Here is a 25457-nt window from a genome sequence, read left to right on the forward strand (position 1 = left end):
GGTGCTACAGCTGCTCTCTGCATGAGATAGTTGTTTTACACCTTCTGTTGGTACATTTCTGCTCACACGTGCCTCTCCAGAGAGATTTTGAACCCTAGTCTATGAAGATCCTTTCCTTCAGAGGTTCTCAACCTTCTTCTTTCTGAGGCCCCACCAAACTCCATGGCCCACCTGTGCCACAGTAACTGGTTTTCTGCATATAAAAGCCAGGGCCAGCATTAAGGGGCAGCAAGCAGGGCAACTGCCCTGGGCCCCATGCCACAGGGGGTACTGTGAAGCTAAGTTGCTCATGGACCACACATTAGCCTCAGGTATTGAGGCTCAAGATTCAGCCCCATGCAAGTCTAACACTGGTTCTGGTTGGCGGCCCCCCAGGGGGGCCTCGGACCGCTGGTTGAGAACCACTGCTCTGCTTAGTATTGTGCACCTGAATATGTTTGATTAATACAAATAATTAAGCTTATTTTTTTTACCTCGAGAATAAAAAATTTGGCTGTTTTCACTTTTGACCAGGTCTTCTTTAACCTGGAGACGGGGCTCATGTTCATTCCAGCTAGGAGGAAATAAGAAAGAGGGAAACAGTTAGGAGTCAGATGCACTTTTTACAGCCATTATGCCAAACAGAAAAATTCTATTCTGAAGCATCTACTTACATATGATTGCCATCAGTGAATTAAAATTCCCTATGTTAAAGCACTCTCGGGCAACATCAATGAAGAATTCTATGACTTGTGCTCGCTGTTTCTTTTTCGCAGGCTGCAGATTAAATAAATAAATAGTCGCAACAAGCACATGGAAAATTGTAGGCAATGACAGGCCTTGGTGCCCTAGGAAAATCCTAAATTTATAGCTCTGTCAGCTGAGTTTTTTAAAAAAGCCCAGCTATTGCCTAATTTTGTACAGCAGTTTGATTGACTAATGACATTTGTGACCGACAGTCTCCTGAATCAAAGCTTTCATGGAGCCAAAACCCTTTAACGGCTCATTCAATCATTGACCTGCTACTGAAGCAGAAAGTCAGCCTCTAGAGACTACTGACTACAGAGATAAACTGTCCAAATAGCTCTAAAGCTACCAAGTAAAAATATTAACAGACACCTGGCCCCACTGAAATCTATGGGAGTTTCACCATTGACTTCAGTGAGGCCAGGATTTCATCTCTATACAACAACCGCACCTTCATCCTATGGAAGCTTTGTCTCATAATGTATTTAAAAACTCTTTCGCCTGTCCTGAAGGTAAATTTACTGCTGATGTAAAAGTAACAGCAGTGGGGAGTGATCCACAGATGATATAGCACTGATGAGAACAGTGCAAGCTACCCCAATATCTGCCTGCTAATTTCTTTCTATCTGTTTTTCCTCTTGTTTGTCTAGGTTTCATATCACACTCATCACCACAGTATCTGAGCACTTGCCTCAGCCCTGACTTGGAAGAACTACATCCAAGGATGAGACAAGAGTCCACAGGTCATTCAGTTTGGCTTTTCTATTGAGACTTTTCACAAGCATGCCAATCCGAGTTAATTTGGATGGTAGTTGTGGGTTTAGAGACCCATGTCTAGTGGTAACTAGATTGAGATCACCATATTATTTTCAAGTAGGTCACAAAACTGTCAGCAGATGGTAACAATGTTGAGTCACCAACGACTCAATCTGTCAACGGGGAGTGAAAGGTTCCGCGTTCCCTTCCCCTTCCCTCAACGACGCATCCTCCACATTTTTAAAACAGATAAAACATTCGTGTCATTTACAGAATCCAAATTAAATATTGATAATAAAAATACTTTAAATAAGCATTAAATATAGATTACGTGTGCAGTCATAGGCAGTGTATCAAAGAACCATGTGAAAGGTCCAAACAATGACACAACGATAACTTTGAGCTGTGGTGCTGATGGCCATTGTCATTCAGCTCCTCTTCAGTTTTGCACTGAGATGAGATTGTCCAGAGACAGAGCACTGAGACGGAAGAGGAAAGGTCCTAGGAGAGATTCTGGTGAGATTTTCATGGAGAATGAGGTGGTGAGCCAAAGAGATACAGCAAAAGAGATGCAGCAGGGACAGCCAGAGAGGGAGGAGGAGAACCAAGACAGGATCACAAAAGCCAAGGCAGGCCAAGATTGCAGGAAGGGAACTCTGATTTACAGATTCAAAGGCAGAAAAGAGGTCAAAAAAGATGCAGATGGTGTAAAAGACATATGAGATCTGGCCAAGAGGACGACACTGGAGACCATGGCAAGAGCAGATGCAGGAGAGTGGAGAGGGCTGAGTCAGATCAGCAGAGATCCAGGATGCAGCCAGAGGAGAGGACTCAAGGCGACAGATGTAGACAGCATGTGCAATGAGTGTAGAGATGAAAGGGTGAAGGGAGATGGGGCAGTAGCTTTAGTGACAGGATGGAGTCAAGGGGGCATTTTTTGAGCCTGGGGAACACCAGAACATGCTCAGATTGTCCAGGGAATAAGCCAGAAAAGACAGAGGGGTTAAGGTGAAGGGGTCAGAGTGGAGGCGAGTGAGGTCAAGTGACAGGGAGAAGGAGGAAAGGAATTTTGAGGGGGAGAAGACAAGAGGAGCGGGTAATGCAGAAAGAAGGTTGTGGCAGTTTTTGTCTCTTCTCGGTGAATGGAAGATTGGAGCAGGCTCATTTGGGTTTAGACGCATTCAGCATTCAGAAAAGCATTCAGAAGACAGAAGACAAAGGTTTTTCTGCTTTTCATTCTCCACTGGAATCTTTTCAAGGGAGTAAAAAAAAATAGACTCTCATGGCATCATTCAGATTATTTCTCTTGCAGAGTTCATCATTCTACAACTCCACACCTGCTACACACTCACAGCTTCAACAGAGTGGGTTTTTTTTACTCATTGCATCAACAGATTTCCTCCTTTCCCACCTCCCTCTTTCCCGCCCCAGCTCTGTTTTACTATATGTTTGTAATTTACCCAGGTGTTTCTGTGAGCACATTATTAAAACATATGTGAACAACTTAGCTGGGTCATGAAAAATATATCCCTGGGATTGCTTATTAATGTACCATCTCAGACTGGCACATCAGGCATGTGATGAAACACTGCCACACATTTTCACTTACCATGCAAATTTCTGTTGCCACAAGATAGCAGAGTCTATTGAACCATTTCACATAGGCCTCAAGGTTACTAGTCTTTTTTTGCTCATTGAAACAAGACTGGAGAAAAAATAGAAAAGCACTGAATGACCTAACTGTATTTTACTTAGAGTTCTTGTTTGTTAAGATATATGCTACACAAAGGGAATGATTGTTGCCACTGTTTTGAAACAAATCTCTCACACACACATGCACACGTTGGTTTATGCATTAAGGATGGAGTTCAGAAAGTCAGTGGGTGGGTAGGTTTTGGCAGATCTATGGGGTTTAGCTGAGATTGTTGCTTTATACAAATCAAATAAATGTATGACGACCCATCCCATTTTGCTTGCAACGAACGCTCCCCAATGCAATTTATGTTGATCCTTGTTCACTGAAATATTAACAGCCATGGTGCTGCAGTATTTAAAGAGCAACATCGATATAAATAAGACAAGCACAACATTCCAGAACACATTCAGTTTGTTCCTTTGACTCCATGACTTCCCACAGCTCAGCAAATGTAATTGCCCACAGCCTTTTCCTGGACAAAAAGACTCTCTAATTTGTTTAAGAGAAAAAAGACAGTCATGGCTCGTCTCTTTTTGGGAAAAAAAAGTGTTTATTTCTTTCTCTTATTCTCTTGTCTGTTTGAAATGTCTTCTCAGCTGACCTGGTTCTGTTTTGTAGGTTGCCTTGAAACAGGACACTTGGATCCAAGGGAAACAATCAGCAAAAGGTATTACAAGAGGAATAATTCCTTATTTTTCAGAGTACAGTCTCTTTAGGCATGGGGACACATCCTTAGCTAGAGTAAGCCATCCTAGCTCCACTGACTTCAATGGATTTGTTGTTTTCAGTGGAGCGAAGACAGTTTACACCAGCTGAGGATCTGTCCCTGAGATTTGGAAAATTCAAGTCTTAGAAAACCCAGCCATAATAAATTCTGGGAATTTCCTTTCTAGGACTCGCATCTCTCTACAGATCTCTGATTTATCTGTATATCTATTAGCAGCCACTAGAGGGTATCAGTGGATACTGATTTTTTATTTTATTAAAGAGGATAATTTCCCACCCCAACACAGTCTTAAGCAAATATGAGTAAGAAAGTCAACAGACAGTGCTTATCTATGGCAAGCAAATCTTGATGCATGCAGAGGGATCTGTTGAAGGCACTAGGATTACTCGCAGTATGTAAAGTTAAGCAAATGTCAAAGTTGAGCAAGGAGTCTTCACAGGAAGAGGGGGTAATATAATGCCCAAGGTGATTCAAAAATAGAAAATCCTAATCTATGATTTTGGATGTAGAAGAGTTTAGAAATAGAAATCACTTTGCTATACTTCAGGGAAATTCTTTGCAGGGCTGACATTTCTATTTGTTTTAAAAGTAGAATATAAATACCAACTAATAAAAGAAATGAAACAAACAGAATCTATTAAAGGTGCCCCAAGAATAAGCAGCTTTTTTGCTTTTACAAAATTGTTTACAGTCATTGCTTTTGTTATTCCTGCTGGCAATTCTTTTCCCATATATTAATAAATCTCTTTGGGTGCTTCTGGAAAATTGGGCCTTTTGTTAAGAAACTCCGTGAGCACTCTCACTTTTGGGATCAGAGGTACGATATCAGGTATCCTAGGTAGCTTGAAGTTTTTGTTTAAAGCTCACTTTTGCAAAACTTTACCGCTAATAAAAATGTTTTCATTCATTCAAAAAAGATGTAAACAAAACCAGTTTTTGGTGTAGATGAAGGCTTCCCTCCCTTCAGAGTTTGCAGCACAAGACGGCTTGGTGCCAGTGCATAAGAACCAGTTGGTACAACTGATTAGAAATCTACCAGACACAAAGATTTTAGTAGAATTTTTTCTTTATCTAAGCTTTATAAATAATAATATCTAGCACTTCTAGAACCTCTTCTAGCTGCAGATATCAAAGCACTTAATAAACATTCATTAAGCCTCACAAAGCCCCTGTGAGATAGGTACATTAAATATTATCCTCAATTAGCAGATAAGGAAACAGAGGCAGAGAAAGGTTTTAGGGCTCCAACCAAAGCTCCCTTAAGGGAAGGTCTCCAATCAGGGCTCTAAAGCCTGCTTTTCTCTCACTCCGTGTAGGAGACAGCAAAGGGCAGGACACAGTGCACAGGGCACTGCCAGATCCTACACAGCTAGTATAATACACAGCAGCCCTTAGGCCAGGGGCGGGCAAACTTTTTGGCCTGAGGGCTGAATCGGGTTTCGTAAATTGTATGGAGGGCCAGTTAGGGGAGGGGGTCGAGGGCCGGTTGGGGGGGGTCATGGCCCGGCCCCCACCTCCTATCTGTCCCCCCCTACAACCTCCTGTTCCCTGACGGCCCCTCTGGGACCTCTGTCCCCTGACCGTCCCCAGTCTCCCACTGCCCCATCCAACCCCTCCTCTCATTCCTGACACATCCCTGCCCCTGGACCCCTGCGCCATCCAACCACTCCTTCTCCTTATCCCCTGAATTCCTCCTGCCGTCCCATCCAACCCCTCCTCTCATTCCTGATGCCCCACCTGGGACCCCTGCCCCCATTTAACCCAGTTCCCCCCCTGGGCACCTCAACCACCCCGACCCCCACCCCAAATTCCCCTGCCCTCTATCCAACCCCACCCTGCTCCCTGCCCCCTTACTGCACTGCTGGAGCACCAGTGGCTGGCAGCGCTACAGCTAGGCCATGCGGCCGCCATCACCACCATGCAGCACAGAGCAGCAGGTCAGACTGGGCTCTGCAGCTGCACTGCCCCAAGAACTCACATCCCCACCGCTCAGAACATTGTACCGATGGTGGAGCGAGCGAGCTGAGGCTGTGGGGGAGGGGGGACAGCAGAGTTGGGGCTGGGGGGTAGCCTCCCAGGGCAGGAGTTCGGGGGCCGGGCAGGACAGTCCTGCGGGCCAGATGGGGCCCACGGGCCATGGTTTTCCCCATCTCTGATTTAGGCTGTTCTAAATTTCACCTAGGGCCTCAGCTCAACCCAGGCTCAAGAGAGAAGCAAAGTGGCTTAGAGCCATCTTTTCTACCCCATCTCCTCTCCTCAGCCATGCTGAGTGTAAATTCAGCACTACTGAGACTGAGCTCATAATTTGGTAGTGTCAGCTTACATGTGCAACTCTTCAGGCAGTTGTCGTCTTATTCTCTAGACCCTTATCCATTGGGTGAAGACATTTCCTTCAACCCAGTCAATACTTCAGTGCAACGTAAGGCTGTATGCACTCTTTTCTCACTCTGGTATTATGCACTGCAGCAAAGACTGGGGCTGTTACACAACAATATCTCAATGAGTGGATCAACGTTTAAAGAATATGTATAACCAACAGCTGTTTATTCCCTTTGTATTTATCTTGAAAAAATCTCTTGCAAATTATCTCAGCCTATTGATACAAATCATTTGGATTCTCCACCAGGCCATTATCTGCACTTTTTTCACATTTCATTCTGTAATCTGTCCTCTGCACCTGATGTTTCTTTGCATTTGCTTCTTATCTTTAATTACTCTTTGCATTTCATGTTCCTCCACATTGGCTTTTTGTTTTAAACTCCAGCTATATTTAATGCTAGATGACATGCAAAGCCTTTGGGCATACATTAATCTATCGCCGAACATTTCCTCTTTCCCCTCAGTCTTCTTTCCCGCTGTTGCTTCATCCAATTCAAATTTCACTCATTGCCACGTTTCCCCCCCATTCTTCCACAACTCACTCCGCTGAAATTCAGTGTCCTCATTTCATCCCTTTCTCTTTTCAATTTTACTTAGTAACCTGAATTATTACTTGCACCTGTCCATTTTCAGTTATGTCTCTCTAGGTCAAGTTCTTATCAGGTAGTTGAAATCTCATCACAGTTAGTTTCTTTACATCATAGACCTTTTTTATTTTTTGCCTATCCTATTCTGAACAATACAGAAATGCCAATCACGGTGCACTGGTGTGGGGTGGGTGCTGAACTTCGACTGGGATTTTCAGTGATGCCTTCAGGGGTTTGGAAAGATTGAGAACCTCTGCCCTGACTACTGTACCCCTTTCAGGAGTCTGGTTTGTCTTGTGTACCCCAAATTTCATCTCACTTAAAAACGACTTGCTTACAAATCAGACATAATACAAAAGTGTCACAGCACAGTATTACTGAAAAATTGCTGTCTCTCTCATTTTTATCATATAATTATAAAATAAATCAACTGGAATGTAAATATTGTACTTGTATTTCAGCCTATAGTATACAGAGCAGCATAAACAAGTCGTTGTCTGTATAAAATTTTAGGTTGTACTGGCTTCACTAGTGCTTTTTATGTATCCTGTTATAAAAATAAGCAAATATCTAGATGCGTTGATGTACCCGCTGGAAGACCTCTGTGTACCCCGAGAGTACACAAACCCCTGGTTGAGAACCACTGAATTAAGGGTACGTCTACACCATGGAGACTTACTGACATATTTACCTCGCCATTGCTATACCAACAGAACCCCATAATGCAGATGACATTCCACTGATGGTAGGGTTTTCTGTAGGTGCAGGAACACACCTCCCCACACAATGGTAGCTACATTGATGGAACATTCTTCTGTTGACATAGTTGCATCTATAGTAGGGGTTAGGTCAGCACAGCTTTGTTGGTCTGGGGGTTTTCATGCCCCTGACTGATGTCACTTTGTTAACCTAACTTTTAATTGTAGGTCAGGCCTTAGGTGCTGAAATTGCATCACCTTTCAATGGAACTTGCACGTAACTCCTTTAGTCACCTTTGAAAACCCCCAGCCCCCTACACTGTACCTATAGGAAAAACTTTAGTGAGGGGCAAATACGGCAACTGATCTACTCTTGAAGTTCCCATTGATTCAATGGGAGTGTGGCACACAGAATGGCCACAGGATAGAGTTAGTCAACAGCAGCCACTGGCTTCAAGACTGAAAAGCTCGCTCCAGCTCTGAGAGCGATACTTGGAGAGCTACCAGGCCAAATTCAGTTCTGATCTAAGTAGGAACAACTCTTCCCCCATTCTTCTAAGTATATACTGGTCCCTCCAATCCATAAAGGGGTGACAAGGGGCTGCCACAGCTCAGCTGGGTAAGGCAAAGGCCATTGCCACTGGAACAGAGAACATATAAACAAACTGCAGTCTTTAAAATAAAAGATCTGGGCTTTAGCCAGCCCAGTCCTAAGAGCCTGATCCTGCAAGGTGCTGAGCATCCTCAACTCTCACTGAAGTCAATGGAAGTTGAGGGCCTCGTGAAACTGCCTGTGTCATTTTTTTGGTGTTGATATGCTCTTCTTCAGGCTTGGTCTACAATACGCGTTTAAATCAATTTAAAGAGCATTAAATCGATTTAACGCTGTACCCGTTCACACTACAACGCCCTTTATATCGATATAAAGGGCTCTTTAAATCGATTTCTGTACTCCTCCCCGATGAGAGAAGTAGTGCTAAAATCGATATTGCTACTTCGGAATAGTGTTAGTGTGGACGGAAATCGACGTTATTGGCCTCCGGGAGGTATCCCACAGTGCACCACTGACCGCTCTGGACAGCAATCAGAACTCTGAGGAACTGTAGGACTGGCCACGGTAAACAGAAAGACGCCGCGAACTTTTGAATTCATTTCTGATTGCCAGCGTGGAGCTCTGATCAGCACAGGTGACCACGCAGAGCTCATCAGCACAGGTAAACATGCAGTCTCCTGAGAATCGAGAAAGAGCACCAGCCTGGACCGCACAGAGGATACTGGATCTGATCGCTATATGGGGAGAGGATTCAGTGCTAACAGAACTCCATTCGAAAGACGAAATGAAAAATATTTTGAAAGAATTTCAAAGTCTATGACGGGAAAAGGCACAGCAGGGACTCAGTGCAGGGCAGAGTAAAAGTTAAGGAGCTCAGACAGGCATACCAGAAACACGCAGAAGCAAACGGAAGGTCTGGGTCAGGGCGAAAACATGCCGCTTCTAGCTGAGCTGCATGCATTTAGGGGGCTGCGCAACCAGTACCCACCCCTGGCCGTGGATCATAGGTCGGGGTTTAATATCACGTGGCTGAGAGATTCTGCGGTATGTGGGGAAATGAGGAGAGAAGGCAAAGGAGGAAGAGCTTGCTGAGCAGCACACAGCACTCCGTTAGCCCAAAGTCAGGATTTTGTGACCCCCAGATACCGTCAGCACTCCCAAGCACAACCCAGACAGTGAAGCCATGAAGCCGACCTCTGTGAGTGTACTTGTAAATATACTATGATGCCTTGGAGTATTCAAAAAGCTGAGAACATTTCTGGCAGAGCCCTATTTGGTCCCACATTGTAATGAGACACTTTTCACGCCATGATTGTAGCAAGTATTCGGAATCATAGCTTCACAAGCACAGCCGCGTATGGCCCAAGGTGCCGTGGCATTTCCAGTACTATGTTTGCATCCTGCAGGTGGTATTTCTCAGGAGAGATTATATCATTCATTGTTAACCTGGTTGAAATTTGCTAGGACTTTATTAGGGCCGACATGCAATTTTCTACTGGAGTGCTAGCCGCTTATCCTTTCCTTGCTCGTTAGCCAAGCTGGCGGGGAGTGAGGGAATGATAGCCTGAGTTCTCATGGTTTAGCGATGCAGAATCTTCCCATGCGTACCAGCCACGATCCATTCAGTGATCTTACATGATAGCGCCATGCGCGTTATAGTGTGGGGCGTAGGCGCAGAGTGAAATAGGGGCAGAGATGTTGCGAGGTGTTATTCCTTAGGAGAATATTCCTGGCTTTAATGGAGCGCAAAAATATACACTCATAGAGATACGTGGATGCTTTTGATAACGCTGCCGAAGAAAGACATCAACTAGTGAGAATGACTATTTTTGCCTAAGCGTGGCTTTTGTGGCCGACAATAGTGGTAGTGGCTTTATCATTTGGTTGCCTGGGCTCTGTGAGTGCTTGTTGCTGAATCTGGGGCGCGCACCTCGAGACGCCCTAGGGGCATTCTCGAATTAGCTTGCCGCTGATATCGCAAATTCCGCCTTCTGCTTCCGTAGCGATAAGGGAAGCTCAAGATGTGCTATTGTAAAGTGTGGAGAGGACTCGCATAGGTGTTCTTCTCCGACTTGTCGCCAATGACGCAGTACGAGTTGTGTCTTCTCATGATATTCTTGTACCTTGTAATCATTTAATCGTATAAAAATGTGCTCACTACTTTCTCTACTTGATCAGATCTCATATTTTACTCTGGCCATACTCCTCATGTCCAATCTCGCCCTCATAGCAGTGTCCCTCGCAGCTTAGTGGCTCAGGGTCCCTCTCCATGACGCGCTTCCTCTGTGCAAAAATACTATGTCCATGATAAGTAGGCATGGAAATTAGACGGATATGAAGCAACTATCGCTCATAGTGCATAAACACTTGTTCTCAGAATCTCGAAGAAAAACTAACATGTGAGAAAACGCAATTGATTCAATCTTCACTCATGCTGTGAGGCTCTATTCATCTATATAGATTGTAGAGGAAGTTTTTCTAGTTACTAACACACTTAAGAAAGCAGCTCGCCACGCAACAACAAATCGTCGAAATTACGGCATTGAGGATAGCTCGCGCGAAACACTCACGTATTCGGGGAAGTTAGCAAGAGGTGTTGAGGGAGGCAGCGTCTGGGGATCTTATGCGCTAGTGAGCATTTTGCTTGCTTTGTGCTACTGCTGTTGGACTTTGGCATTGCAATCTGCTGACAAACTCTCGATACTCCATCCACGCAAAGGGAGCTGATGGTAGGATGTTCTAGACGTAGTGTCGAGTCAGGTCGAGACTCCTACAGTTGAACATTAGGTGGCACTGCATAGCCTTTAGTACGCAACCACTCACTCTAAAGACGTTTGCCCAGGTATCTGCTCATCTCCACTCACTAGAGTGTAGAGACGCCCATTTGCTAAACATGATTTGGCAGTGCACTGTCAAATTGGTCCATTGTGTATCAAAGATTTAGTCTAATTTATGCATGCCTTCGTTGTGTGGCTAAATAATAATCCAAAACTATCCCACTCAAAACTAGTGTGTACATACCAGTCCCAAATTTCGCATTGCCCCCTCTGAAGGGGAAGGATGGTCATGTGTTATTTCTTTAAGACAAGCTTAACTTGAAGTTTATATTGTTCCATTAAGAAATGTATCCCAACTTAAAACATTGCCAACATACGAATATTATATTATTCTCATTGCATGTGTCAGTGTGTGACTGGTATGATACATTAATCATATAAGGTTAAACTATAGAGTTACTTGTAGATAAATTAGTGTGCGCTCATATCTGAAATATATTTATATAAGAATTTTTAAGGTATCCTGTTCATTATTTTCTTTTAGAAGGTTTTGTGGCTACTCCTTACCAATTACAGTCAAATCGATTTTTTCTGTTTACTTCCTGTGCAAAAGGTAATCGTGGTAGAACGAATTTAGTTTGGAGATTTAATTTTGAATTATTAGTTAAAATTTGACTGTATTTGTTCCTGGCTTGGTTTTACATATCGATTCTTGGGGCACTGGACACATTTCCACGGGATTGGATTCCTCTCACCTTACAAGAGTTTTATTTTTTCAATTTGGTCTCGTTTGTGACTTTCTATTGTGTAAGGTGAGTGGTAGGACTATCTGCACGGAGAATACGCACGATCTCCTCAACCCCTTCTTGGCACGATACCAAGGTCATACGGCTGTCGTGTACGATTGATTGGAACATGTATGCTCTAATTGGCTTTCTCTCTTGTCTCTACATTAATCATCTCCCAGCTATGTCACATGGCCAGTTGGTGAGACCTGTGCGTATATCTCTGACCTTCTTTCTCATATTAATTCTTTTATTATAAAAAGAATTACATCCAATACGGAGGGTGAGTTGCTGCTGAGCGGAGATGGACTTCTTACATAAGAATAATACCTGATTTTTAAACAATACTGATCTCTAGGGTTTCCTCAAGCAAGCTGGTAATACGTGCAAGGGTCAAGTGCATGGGTCTTGGCATCAGGGATGAAGTCAATCAAGGGTGGGAGGGTTCATCGACGCAGGTGGAAACAGAGCATCACAGGCAGATTCCACGACGGCGTACCCTTGGCCCGTGCGTGAAGATGCATCGATTTCAGTGCGTTCGCTCCGTCGCTGCATGTTTTTAATGCTTACTCGAACCTTGTGTGAATGATGTACAGTCTCCTCTTTAAAATCCTTTAAAAACCTTATTCTTCACATTAGGCTCTCACTGGAATGTTAGCTGCTTCTATATGTACTCCAAGTTTTGCCATTAGGGATAGAGTTGCGCCTTCTCAGCCAATCCCATAGTTCACCAACTGTGCATCTATAATAGCTTCCGGCCTGTGAACTCCTCTCTTCATCAAAGAGATTTGTGTAGAGTCGCACACATAGACATGAAGGACGTCGCCGACATCGTCATATCTGCAGAGAGATGTATTTGGCCTTAGCGGCTCTGCTCTATTTCTGTGGCAGTCATACAAGTGAAACATGTCTTCAGTCCACTGCGCAGCCTTCTATACTAACCAGGCGTGGATGTGTCTTTCAATGTCTTATACTCCATCCCTGCCTTATCTTGTTTCTTCTCACTTTTGTTATATGCTATTGTAAACCAAACGCTGCTCATCTGTGCTCGACGTAGTATGCCAGTGCTGCTGCTGATACCTGGCTTCATGCGCCATCCGGCAATTCATGAGTGAATTAGGTTGCGCATCACCCGCGGAGCAAGCTCAACACGCATGCATTTTGTCAAGCATCCGCGTGTGTCTGCGCGCTCACACACTGTTGTCTCCTTATCAGGTCTCTGCTAGTAATTCCCTTTCTGTGTCAGCCGATTATAAATAGATCGCATATGCTTAGCTTGGCTAGGTGCGTTGTATGAGAGCTGAGACTCTCATGAAGCCACTTCCATAGGTCATCCCGCTCCAGACCTCATGGAGTGTTGGTCGCAAACCCGATCTCTTGTCGTCTTATCACGCCTGCTCCGCTCCTCTGATTATACGTGTCTGATCAATTTTATCGCGAATCTTCGCATAATCTGTTGACTTATATATTGTCCTTGCTCAGTAGGTTTTAATGCTGTTACTTTATTCATGCTAAAAGTCCATTGTGCTATTTTGCATAGGTGCTCACACCCGTAGTATTGTGAATGATGGTGAGGTGTTTTTAAGGGTGGTTGGTTATCATATTAGTGATGCATTATGCCTCGCGCTTAGGAGGTTCTTAGTTGCTCACACTCCGTTCTTAGAAAGGGTTCCGGTGATTCACTAACATTGCTCAGAGAGTCTCGCACAGCAAAAGGTAGAGTACACAAGGCTGATGACTTCTGTGGTACACAAGATAAACAAGAAGCTTTGATCATGCCCGTTTGTGTTAAGCAGCATTGGTATATAGGCTGACGATTGTATGGTTTTCTTGGTAAACTTGTATTGGCTCAATAAACATTGATCTCGTTTCGCCCCATACCCTCCGTCAAAGATGATGCAAACTCTGTCTATTCGATTGGCATATATCAATGGACGTATTCGCTAGGGCAAGTATGAAAAGTGGTGCCTTAAGATTTAAGGATATTTTCTTTGTATATTTTGATATGTGTGTTGACCTGCGCTTTGTGTGGGTAATGTATAGTCTGTCTAAGAGCTGTTTGTAGCTAATCGCCTTTCTGTCATATAAAAGATAGATGTCTTATTCTTGACCCCTCCATACTATTCCGCTCTCTCATCATTCTCCTCTGATGTGAGGGCGACTGTTTTCTATACATTCAAAGTTAAATAAAATGAGATTATCGCTGTAAAAGTAAATATCTGTTATTATTGTGGAAATGCCGTGAAAAGTGTGGAGAAAGCATGGCTCTCAGCCAAGTTGCTACAGGAATAGTATGACTCTTACTCTTGAACTGACTTGAAGAACATAATTGCTCTCTATGCAGTGACGCATCTGGTGAATTATGCTAAGATCCGCCGGATACCGCAAAGATCCAGCTCACTGCAAAATCGGTTTTCTTCTTTGGGTGATGAGGATGGCCCTGCTACTATTCTCTCCGATAGGTCGTGAGCTGTTTGTGTTTTCCTCCGGTCCACTCTCCTCGCTCCTCCTCTCTGGCTCTTTCATAGTTGATGTGCCGGTCCCCCGATTTACCACTAGGTAGTGGACGCGGTTCCACGTGGTGAAAGCTATTTCTCCTGTGACTAAAGGCCATCCATCGCCGAAGTACTAGACTCCAGAACCTAGGATATCGAACAGGTAGAGCTCCGCGCACGCTTGTTGGGCGAGCAATTCTGGCAATGGTGTTATCCCCTGTCCTCTAACTGCTCTCGTCGGTACCCGACAGGCTAATGCCGTCTCAGCATAAGAAAGCCTTCGCAGGTCCTTTCTTATCGCTTTCACTATGGCGGTACTTTGTAGTCTGTTCAATCCAGAGTATGTCTGTTACTCAGAGGTAATGCAACATGCAAACTTCCGATATGCTTGGTGTGCTCCCGCTTCGCAGAAGCTAGCGCGCTTTCTGAGTTCGTCAGCCGCTTCTTCCTCATCAATTTAATAACTTATGTGGCAAAAGCACATTGCCTTCTGCTTGATCTCATACAACATTTTTCAAGTGGTGCTCAGTGAAAGGGGTACCTACATTGCTTTTGTGTAGTGATCGGCAATTCCTCTGTAGCTTACTAATGAGTACATTTAATTGCAGTTCTCAGTTCACCCAGGGAAAGAGGCGCGAAATGGTTCGTCTTGCTGCTTTTCACAAAGGAGGGGTGAGGCTGTAACCAGGAACCACCCACCGACAATTGATTTCTGCCCCATCAGAGCCACTGGGCTTCTCAGCCCAGAATTCCAGGGGGGGGGGACTGGAACTATGGTTAGCTATGGAACGGCTACCCACAGTGCACCGATCCACGCTAGCCTTGGACCATGGACGCACACCATCGAATTAACGTGCCTAGTGTGGACGCGCACACTCGACTTTATAATATCAGTTTTAAGAAACCGATTTTAGCTAATTCGATATTATCCCGTAGTGTAGACGTGGCCTCAGGTTGGGACATGCATAGGCAGTGGCGGATCAGCCAGTGGGCCAGAGCCAATTGGGGTGGCCCTGGAAAAATGGGCGGCCCCACACCCTGACCTGCTCTGCTCACCTAGCACTCCAGCCAGGGTGCGGGGTTGGGGTGCAGGGACTTGCATTGCTGTGCTCGCCCTACACTCGAGCAAGGGGGCGTGGTTGGGGCACTGGGGATTGCTCCGTTCCATCTGCCTTCCTATCACTTCTGCCAGTGAACAGGACTAGCCTCCATGCCCCGACCTTGCTCCCTGGCAGGAGTGCTGGGCAGAGGGGGCGGGGGAAGCCCCCGTGACCCGACCCCATTTCCCTGGCAGGAGCACCAGGGGGACTGCAGGTGGAAGGGGTAGGGAGGGGGCCCAACTTGCTCTGGTCCAGGGCCCCACAAAACCCTAATCTGCCCTTGTGCATAGGAACACAGGACATAGCACTGGAAGGGACCTCCTGGGTCACTGAGTGCAGACCTCTGCTATTGCAGGCAATCTGCCCTATAACCCCAACTATTACAGGCAATCCCTGTAACCTAATACCCAGAGAGCGAGGAGACAGACAGGCAGATAGACAGACATGATTACACACCACATAGGTTTATCCTTTTAAATTTTCTGCTGGGCCAGCATGGGACTAAAACTATACCCAAGTAAGGGGCAGTTTAGTGTTTTAACTTGTTTGCAGGATAGAGTCAGATTCCATCGATGTTCCAACTTTTCACAGTGTTGTAATTGCTTGGGAAAAGCCATGCAATACACAGATCCCCTGACTCAGTTCCAGTTGTAGATTAAAATGGGGCTTTAGCATTGCGCTGTCATTAAATCCTGGCAGAGACTTGTTGACAGAAGTTGCTAAATATCTTGCATAAAATTTGATAGACTAAAAATTATCTTCCCTGCATTGACAAAACTTCCTTGGAGTCAGGAGAGTTCTAAGAGTTATCAAGGTCAGAAGAGAACTTTCATATGATTTTGAATCTGGTTTAACTAGCTCAATTTTTGCCTATGCTGGTAACAGAATCATTTCCCCAGTAATCGAAAGCCCTGGCAGTAATTTTCCATTAAGAAAAAGTCTCTTAAGACACTTCTGAGTACAATTGGGCTCTTTTGTGATTAAATATTTTTGCAGAATCTTTTACATTGATTACTTTTACTGTTCGTGGAGTTCTGACACCAAAGCTCCTTTATGAATATGAAGGATGCTATTTCTTCTTATAGTATCAAGGCAGTAATTTCACCCAAATCCATTCCCTCTCCAACCAAGGGTAAAATTCCTCTTGACTTCAATGAGAGCAGGATTGGTCCCACTATTACACCTATTACATGGCCAGCATGGAGATGTTATCGCTCCACTCGTGCTGCACTACACGCTATTTGAATGCCCATTATCTGGCCAACATTAAAAATAGATTATCTCCTGCTATTTCCAGCATTTAAGGGTGAAATTCTGCCACTGTGTGTGTGTGAGGGGGGCCCCAGTGAACTCAACAGGAGCCCCCAATGGAATGCTGACAGCAGGATTTGGCCTTATTTTGACGTGTTTTTTTTTTGGTGGTAGTAGTATGGAAACATTTCAAAACTATCACTTTGTGGCAATGAAGTCACTTTCCTTATTGATGAACCATCAGCAGCTCTGCCAATGTACTCACTCTGATCCAAACCCCACAGGAGTTAGTGGAAAGACTACCATTGACTTCAGTGGCTTTGGATCAGGTCCTAAGGTCCCAATACTGCATGCCCTTCCCTTCTGTCCCTTGGGAGCCCTTGGGCTCCAAGCTGTTTTGTAAAGAGAAGATGATGATGATGATGATAATGATGATTACACTCACTCATAACAGACCAATTCATTAATATGGTATCTGGACACATTCTACAAGTGTTACAGATATATTATGGATACGAGAAGACACAGCTAGTGGCCTGAACACAACAGGGCTACATATCTAGTGGTCTCTAAAGGTGGCCAGTCTGAGGCTTGGACATATTTCCAGCAGTAGGAAATTTCAAAGGCAATGATCCACCAATGAGAATCTTGACCATGAGCTCCATCCTCACTGCATCATTAGACTAAGGACTTGTCTACACTACCACTTAAGTTGATGTAAGTTACGTTCCTCAGGGTGTGAACCCCACCTCCCAAGTGAAGACAAGCCCTAAGTGTGTGCACTGCCTGTGGCATGGTCCTAATCCACATACTCCTCAATCACGGTTAGTTTTACACTCTCACTCAAACCAGTTCATCTAGAACAAACCAAATAATTGAAGGAGAGACACTTTCCATGGTGACACATCCTACCTTGGTGCTGTCCAAAGAGTCTTTGTGTACAAAAGCCTGCACAAATTCTTCTGGCCCAATGTGACTCAGCCTTTCCTTTTGGGAGACGGAGAAAAAGAGAGAGAGAGAGAGAGAGAGAGAGAGAGAGAAATCTCCAGAATCTCTTATTATTGGCTTTGCAAGACTTTAGCTTTACTAGCCAAGTTTTGGCATCAAGTTCAAATGGGGCTTTAATGAAATACTATGCAGCCAGAAAGTTCCCCACTTTAACTTTCACAAAAACAATCAATGTTACTGCAACAGAAACAGGAGAGTGATAAACAGGGGACAATAAAAATCATCTCACTACCTCCAGCCAACAAAATATAAATAGCTTGTTGTGGCAATAAACCACACTGAAGACCTGTCTGTATTGTTCATAAAACGGTGGGCCCGTGAGGGACTGGGCTGGAAGTCACTAGATCTGGCTGTGCTGCTGACCTGCTGTGTAACTTTGGGTGAATCACTGCCGCTTTCAGTATCTCCATTTCCCTGCCCATACAAGGGGGATAACCAATGCTTTGTCATCTCCAGTGATAAGTAAAAGCTCAGTACATATTGCTTTGGCCCTTACTACTACTGCACTCGCTGAAGAAGGCCAGGTGCATAAGCGTACTGACTATATGCAAATGGAGGAAATATGGCAATGAAGATGCATGGACCTAGATACCCGGAAGGCATTATTCCAGGGTCAAAAATAAAAGTAAATAATGTATCGAACTGACAGTTAAAGGACGAGGGATGTCCAACAGCTATAAAACTCTAGTACAGTTGCGGTTTTCCCTCCCATCATGAGTAAGTGCCACTAAAATGGCAAGAGGCGTTACAGGTTAAAAAATAAGCTAGTGTTTGCGATCCTGCCTGCACAGGATATCAGTTTAGCTCCCCAAAGAATCAGGCTCCCTGACACAAGCTCAAAGGGAGCATGAAGTAACATCTCTTGAAAGGCATTAGCTGTACATGTTTGGTTGAAATGAGATATTTCACAGGGTTTTGGAAAGGAATGATCATTGTAAATGATGAGTGCTCCTGCCCTACAGCGAACAAAGCTTCTCCTTCTATGCTGGAGAGAGCTACTTCCTACTGCCCCATAGCTATGTCTCTGGGGTGTGACATCTGTCAGTACATTTCAAATGGATTTAGAAAACAAAAAGTAAGATGTGACATTTTACAGGGGTTGATATTGGCATCACAATTGATTATACCAAGGCTGGCTGCTACTAAGTTCTTAATGAACTGAGCTCTACAGGCTGGTTGCATTCGTGTCACTCCCTCTGACTTGCACATGTGCCCAAGGTCACACTTTATCTAATATATGGAAGTAGGATAGAACATTAATTATATTAGCTACCTCTTGTTATTATCATGCCAATGTGGCCTAGTGGGTAGAGCACCAGACTGGGTCTCCGGAGACCTGGGCTCCAGTTCAAGCTCTTCTGTTGGCCTGTTGGGTGACCCTGGGCAAGTCACTTCCTCTCTCTGTGCCTCAGTTTCCTCATCTGTAAAATGGAAATAATGATACTGACCTCCTTTGTAAAGCTCTTTGTGATCTACTGATAAAAAGCTCTATAGAAGAGTGTGTCAGCCAGGCTGGAACAGAACGGCCCTTGCCATGAGCTCATCGTCAGCCTTTAAATGGTTAAACAATATACTCAAAATCTGGCTGTAGGTGCCTTTAATTATCAAACAAAAATAAATGGTCACTGCTTAGTCACAGTGTGTTATGCAAAGACCCTCCCAGGCACTTGTGGACTATTACAGTGGTTCTCAACCAGGGGTCTGGGGCCCCTTGGGGGGCTGCAAGCTGGTTTCAGGGATCCACCAAACATGGCTGGAGTTAGACTCACTAGGACCCAGGGCAGAAAGCTGAAGCCCCATCATGATGGACTGCAGCCCAGGGCCCTGAGCTCCAGCACTTGGGGCTGAAGCTGAAGCCTTGAGCAACTTAGTTTCGCAGTGCCCCTTGTGGCATGGCCCCCTGGGCAACTGCCCTGCTTCCTACCCCTTAATACTGCTGTAGCATTTATATGGAGAAAAACAATAGCCGTGCTACAGTTGAAGTTTCTGTAGCATGTTGTGGAGTGGGGGGAGGCTCAGAAAGGAAAAGATTGAGAACCCCTGGACTAGTACACAGGCACCTCACTCCTGTCTCAGCCTCAGCAAGCACTGCCCTTCAGAGAAATCAGGCAAGTCTTCTTAACTGGCCTGCCGGCTCCTGATTGATCAGTGTCTCTCCTGGTCCTTCTAGCCTCTAGAAGACTAAATCTTGTTGGTAATCTGGCCTGAGCAGGTTTTCCTTAAGCGGGGTGTATCAGGGAGCCAACACCTCCAGCAGAAAGCAGAGAAGGTCCTAGATCCTGTCATAAAAAGCTAGTTATTAATTGTTATTATTCCATCAGGTTATGATATATTATGCGTGTAATTTTAAATTTTCAAGAGGGCATTAATTAGGCGCCGAAGAACCACTGACTTTCAATGGGAGAACAGTTCCTGAATCCCTCAGGCATTTTTGAAAATCCCACCTGATCTCAGTAATGAATTATTGGTGGTTAATTGAGCACCAAAGTGAACTCACTCAGCTCAGTCTTGAGACCCTCACCTCGAAAAGGCACCTGCAAAGTCAATGAGCATTTTGCCCAAGTAAAGACTTCAGGGCTGGTCCTATAAGCAAATCCCATGGCATTTCTCTGCTCTGCATAAGGAAATGTAGGTGACAGGGTAGCTCAGACTGCTGAAGAATAATCACCATCCTAACGAACTGCAGAGTAATTACTACACCTGATGCAAGGAAGTAGGAGCAGAGACAGTGGAGCTCTGTTTATAGTGAAACGGAATGAAAGCTGCCGATTGTTTCAATGCATCATTCTTGGTACACTGTAGTACACTCATCTTAGAGTCAAGTTGTTCCGTGTGGGGAAAGAAACCCAAACACTGCCACAAAAGGCTTCTGCAGTCTCTGGTGCTGTTTAGTCAGAAATACAGAAAGCTAAGAGGGCCAACGTCACATATGCTGAAAACCAGCCTTTTGGTTGGTGGATCCTATAATTCATGGGTTTCGTTCCAAGAGATTCTTCTTTGAGGAGTTAGAATATGGCCGGCTGTGGGATTAGAAAGCTTTCGAGTTCCACAATATTCCCTCCAACCCTTCATCCTCACACGGTTTCATTTATTTTTTTTTAAAAGTTACTTTCCATTCAGATGAGCAGAGAAAAATACGCTTGGGGTTTCAGAAGTGAACAGTGTTCTCCCAGGCACCAGCAATGGGGAAGCTTAAGGGTATCAAGAGGTTTGAGGACAGATGCAGCGATGTGGAGCAGCAGTGAGGTTATGATGCACCATCACATAATCTGATGCCCAAATAAATCTGTTAGTCTTTAAGGTGCTACCAGTCTCCTCATTTTTTCCCCCACAGAATCTTTGCCTGGGGAGGTGGAACACCCATGCAGCGGACCTGAAACTGCATGGGAGAGAAGGCTTCGTGTCACCCCACCACCTTGAAGAAACTGCCCCCGCCTCGCCAGAAGAGGGAGCAACAATCATCGAGGATTGGATTGGGTGGGGAGGAGGGGACGGTAAGACTGGGTAGGCACACAGATACCTGAAGTCTCATAAGTTCAGGTCAATGAAACTGAGAAAGGAAAAACACCAACGAAGATGCTTGTGCAGCAGAGAACTGGGGTTGAGCAACGTAAAAACTTGAATATTGAACAAAATTGGGATGATAGAGGTCAGCCATTCCACAGCACCTTCCATTCAAGGGGCTCAAAGCATTTTGCAAATGGAACTGAACTAAATTCACTGTGAAGCAGGGGAATATTATCATCCTCATTTCACAGATGAGCAAACTGAGGGAAAGGAAGAGCCTAAGTGACCTGTGCAGTCACAGGACAAAGCAGTGTCACATACCCTGCTTCTCAGTCCTCTGCTCTAATCCACTAACCATGCTTCCACCTGCAGTATTGATACTGTGCTAACTATGCTGCAGCAGCGTATGCATTTCACTTGGGTTTTGATGACACAGCTGCTGCTGGGCTTTAAAATGCCACCCTTGAATGCAAAGTTAGGAATTCCACATGTGCTGCACTTACCAATTCCACATGCGTTAGCTGCTGAGCCAGAGTATAGGGGTCACTACAGACGGTCAGGATTTCTCTCTGAATTGATGGTGGTTTACTTTTAAAGGCAACCAGCTTGTCAGAGACAGCAGCATTGATCTTGACTATTCCTTCCTGCCCATGGCTAAGGGTTGCAAGCTTCTGATTCAGGGCTTGCAAAAGCTGATTCATCCTTTTCCAGTAGGCCTGGAGAGGAAACATAACAAAAACAAAGGAGGGGATAAACATATAAAAGCCACAGGTCTCGACAATGGTGTATTTTAAATCCAATTTTCCTACCCCAAAATATCCATAAACTAGCACTAGGCTACCATCTGATTTTCACCAAGACGATTTCAGAAGGCCAGTCGACTTAATTATAGTTCTGCCCGCCAGCTCTGCACCACAGAATCAGCCTCCAGTCAGGTGTGCAAGCTAGCTGTGCTCCTTCGTGACACTGGCCAGCGCCACCACAGACTGGCCAGCAAGGATGATAAAAGGATCAGGAAAGAAAGGTGGAGCCACTAAAGTGAGCTGCTCTGGATTTTGACCAATTGTAACAGACAGCAGAAGCTGGCCCTTAATTTCCATTTAGTAGTTGCCATGCCAAGGACTATACTTCTTAGCGACAGCTTGTCATAATGAACTTGGCTAATGCTATTCATAGTTCTTTCCATCCATCTGCTTTGCACAGCATCCCAATGCAGCTACAGTGAGATACTTATCTGGCTGCTTTTAAGAAGAGCCCTCTACTCCTCATCCAAATGGAGAGAATTTAGCCTCTTTGTCCCCCTCTCTGGCAAAGCTAGGTATAGCAGTTTGAGTCTGCAATTGCCTCTGAGCTTTGATCCTTTAGTTAAAGCAGTAAAACTGTGAGTTTCTAGATAGAGAGGCCCTGGGTTCAATCTGGCAGGTGAGTCATCCAAGACGCTCGCTACAGAAACATGAACTAGGATCTTGAGCACTGCTTTGCAGTTCACTAGCAACCTCCTCACAGCACTACACTGTAACCATCAGCAAACCTCCCAAACGCATTCTAAGAACACTTGACATAGCAGTTTCCCCTTGGAAGAGAGACAATCATTGTTTTGTACTGCTGGCGCTCACATTTTAAATGGGCAATACCTCTGAGGCCAGGCTCAGTGGGTGTGGTCCATGTGCGCTTTACTTCAAGGAATAAAAACAAGGTGCTCACATCCACTTTGCTTTCACTACAGTCAAGGTGAGAGGCCGCAAATCCCTAGTACATCTACAGCGCTTCAACACCTGCCATAAGACTCATCATTTTTCTCGCAGTTCACGGCTTTGCTAATAGAAGGAATGAGATACTGAGTTTGCTCATGCTGCTCATGTGAGTAGCCTGCAACATTCAATGGACTGCAGCAAGTCAGGTAAACAGGATTTGGCTTTAGAATTCCTTAATCAGTTGCTGGAGAGCATGCATCAGCATTCACATCGCATTCCCGATCAGTACCCAGCCCAGGCTGGGGAAGCTAATGATCCAACCAGCAGACCAAATTCGGTGATGAATCCTGGTCATGTGCCACCTGAGGGCTCTTGCGCATCTGCTAAGAAAAATCAGTAGCTGATAAGCCCAGTATGCTGTGAAGACCTAGAGAGGTGGGTAGTAACTCCTGGAAATCACTGGGGACACATTCTATTTCGAAATAATCCTGCTTAGGTATCACTGGATTTTTGCCTGTCTCTTCATTCTTTGTAGTGTAGACAAGGCCTTTGTTACTAAGGCTACTTCTATGAAAACAAGAACCTTTGTTTCTTCAGATAATTATGAAGATTCTTCCAGCCTGCTGCTGCCTGACTCTGATGCAAGAGAGCTCACCCAGACTTCTTTCTTATATGTCACCAAGTGCTCAGGAGGCAGAGCTTTTGGTTACTGCAGATTGGGCTGACTCTGAAGCAGTGAAGAGTGTCTGTACATTTTCTGTGGTTTATGCCCATATGGGCTTGCACACGTCTCCGCTGGTTTTGAATCTCAGTGAGCAGAGATGGTTAAAAAATGGGTTTTTCTCTCCCTGCAGAAAATGTTGATTTTTCAGTAGAAATTCAAATACCAAGAGATTTTGGCTGGAAATCAAAATATTTCCATTTTTGACTGAAGTATTTTGGTTTTCAGGCATTTGTTTTTCAGAAAAAAAAATACACAGAAAGCAGACAATTTTTGGAAATTTTTTTCACTCAGTTGAAAATCCAATTTTCCATCAAAAAATGTTCTGACACAAAATATGTATGTATCCTACCTCTAGGATAACAAATTCCTGACTGTTTCTATTGAAAGGAATAAATCAAGCCAGCATTGGTTGAACGATTCAGGAACATTAAAAAACCATTTCACAAACCTTGGTCTACATTTCTTGTTTCCCCTGCTTTTGCAGTGAACATTTCACACAGATCTAGAAATAGGCCACAGAAAACAAAGTTTCTCTATATATTATCTGGGGCATTTATATGAAAGAAGAGAGTGACACTGAATATACATAAGCAGGAATATTTCTAAATAAAATTTATCCAAGAAACTCATTGAAAAAAAAGAGAATTACACTCATTTTTGCTCAGTGCAGTCTTCTCCAAGAAGCATTTCCCTGTATTTGTAAACAGGCTTATAGCTTTTACCATCAGAGAAGGATTTCCAGCCTTGTTTAAACTGTAATCAGCAACTGAAAACAACACTTTAAATTAGATTCAACATTATATTTTGGAATACTCCTGCTGGTAAACATCTTGCCACAAAGTGACATTTGATGATATGGGAGCTAAGTGCTAAAGAGCATGCCATCCTACTCTGCTTTGCTGCTAGCTTAAACAATTAAAAGAAGAATGCCATTGTTTAATATTTAAACAAAATGTTTATTTCTTGACTAGGAAATTCCTTCAGAAGATAGCAAAGCCCTGCAGGTGGCTCAGGAACTCAAAATTTTAATTAAAACTTCTCTCTCTAAATGCAAATCACAACACTTGGCAAGCAACCATTCTCAGCATGTGTACTTTTATAAACACTGCACAGAGCCTCTAGAAACCAGACTGTACAAAGGACAGGAGAATATCCTGTAAGGGAAAATCCTGCAGGAGCCTAAGGGAATGGACTAGATGACCTAATGGCTCCTTTCCATCTCTGATTTGTAAGATTCATAGTACTGGCAGCTTTCTTGCAAACAAGCACAACCAACGGCACGGTGCCTCTTTCTCCAAAAGGAAATTTGCATCTGTAGGGTGGGAGTTCTTCCTTAAGTTAATTACAGCGTTTGTTCAGGCGTAATCTCTTGTAATTACAGCTCATATTAACATTTTAAACAGCAATGATTTAGGCCTGATTCGGAGATGCACTGAGATCCTCCAGGACTCCCAGAAAAGGGAACAGGAGCTGCAGGGCCTCAGATGTTACTGGCATACAGAAACTATTCAGGGCCGGGCCCTTCATTTAAGTGGCAAAGAAGCAAAAGCTTCCATGCAGAAGGCTAATCTCTCTAGTGTTTTAGCTCTTTTTCAGCACTGCTGCTTAAAATAAAGTATCTATTTTTAATTAGATGTCTTGCAGCAGAAAACCCGCCTGTTCCTAGCCTCCCTCCCATTCCTTCCTTTCCAATTTACTCTACGATGTTGACATATTTCCGGCAACTTGTTCCTTCAACTACAAAAGATCGGTGGTCACAAATCTCCTTCATAGTTAACTGGCAGGAGAGTGGAGTAAACTGTCTAACTATCTGCACAGAGAGCCCTCCTCATCCCTTAGTCAGAGAGGAACTACCTCAATGCTTGGAAAGAGGAGCTGCGCAGGTACAACACAGGAATCAAAGTGCTCCCAAGTCACTGTTAGTCCTCAGGGTCTCTTTTCTGCCACATGCGAAATCACCAAGAGTTGCACGGCTTAATATTCCATGTAATACC

General features: G+C 44.3%; 1 protein-coding gene across 1 annotated transcript in view; it reads right to left on the reverse strand.

Moving 5' to 3' along the window:
* The window catches only part of RASGEF1C (RasGEF domain family member 1C), a 124875-nt gene that overhangs the window by 18560 nt on the left and 80858 nt on the right, over positions 1-25457 (reverse strand). Inside the window, exons 5-9 of the mRNA XM_032777919.2 lie at positions 21549-21761; positions 17443-17517; positions 3092-3187; positions 654-756; positions 474-553 (exon numbers count right to left, since the gene is read on the reverse strand). Coding sequence (XP_032633810.1) covers positions 474-553; positions 654-756; positions 3092-3187; positions 17443-17517; positions 21549-21761 — 567 coding nt within the window. The remainder of the gene's footprint in view (positions 1-473; positions 554-653; positions 757-3091; positions 3188-17442; positions 17518-21548; positions 21762-25457) is intronic.

This window comes from Chelonoidis abingdonii, chromosome 7 (genome assembly GCF_003597395.2).
Source record: "Chelonoidis abingdonii isolate Lonesome George chromosome 7, CheloAbing_2.0, whole genome shotgun sequence".
Lineage (NCBI taxonomy): Eukaryota > Metazoa > Chordata > Testudines > Testudinidae > Chelonoidis > Chelonoidis abingdonii.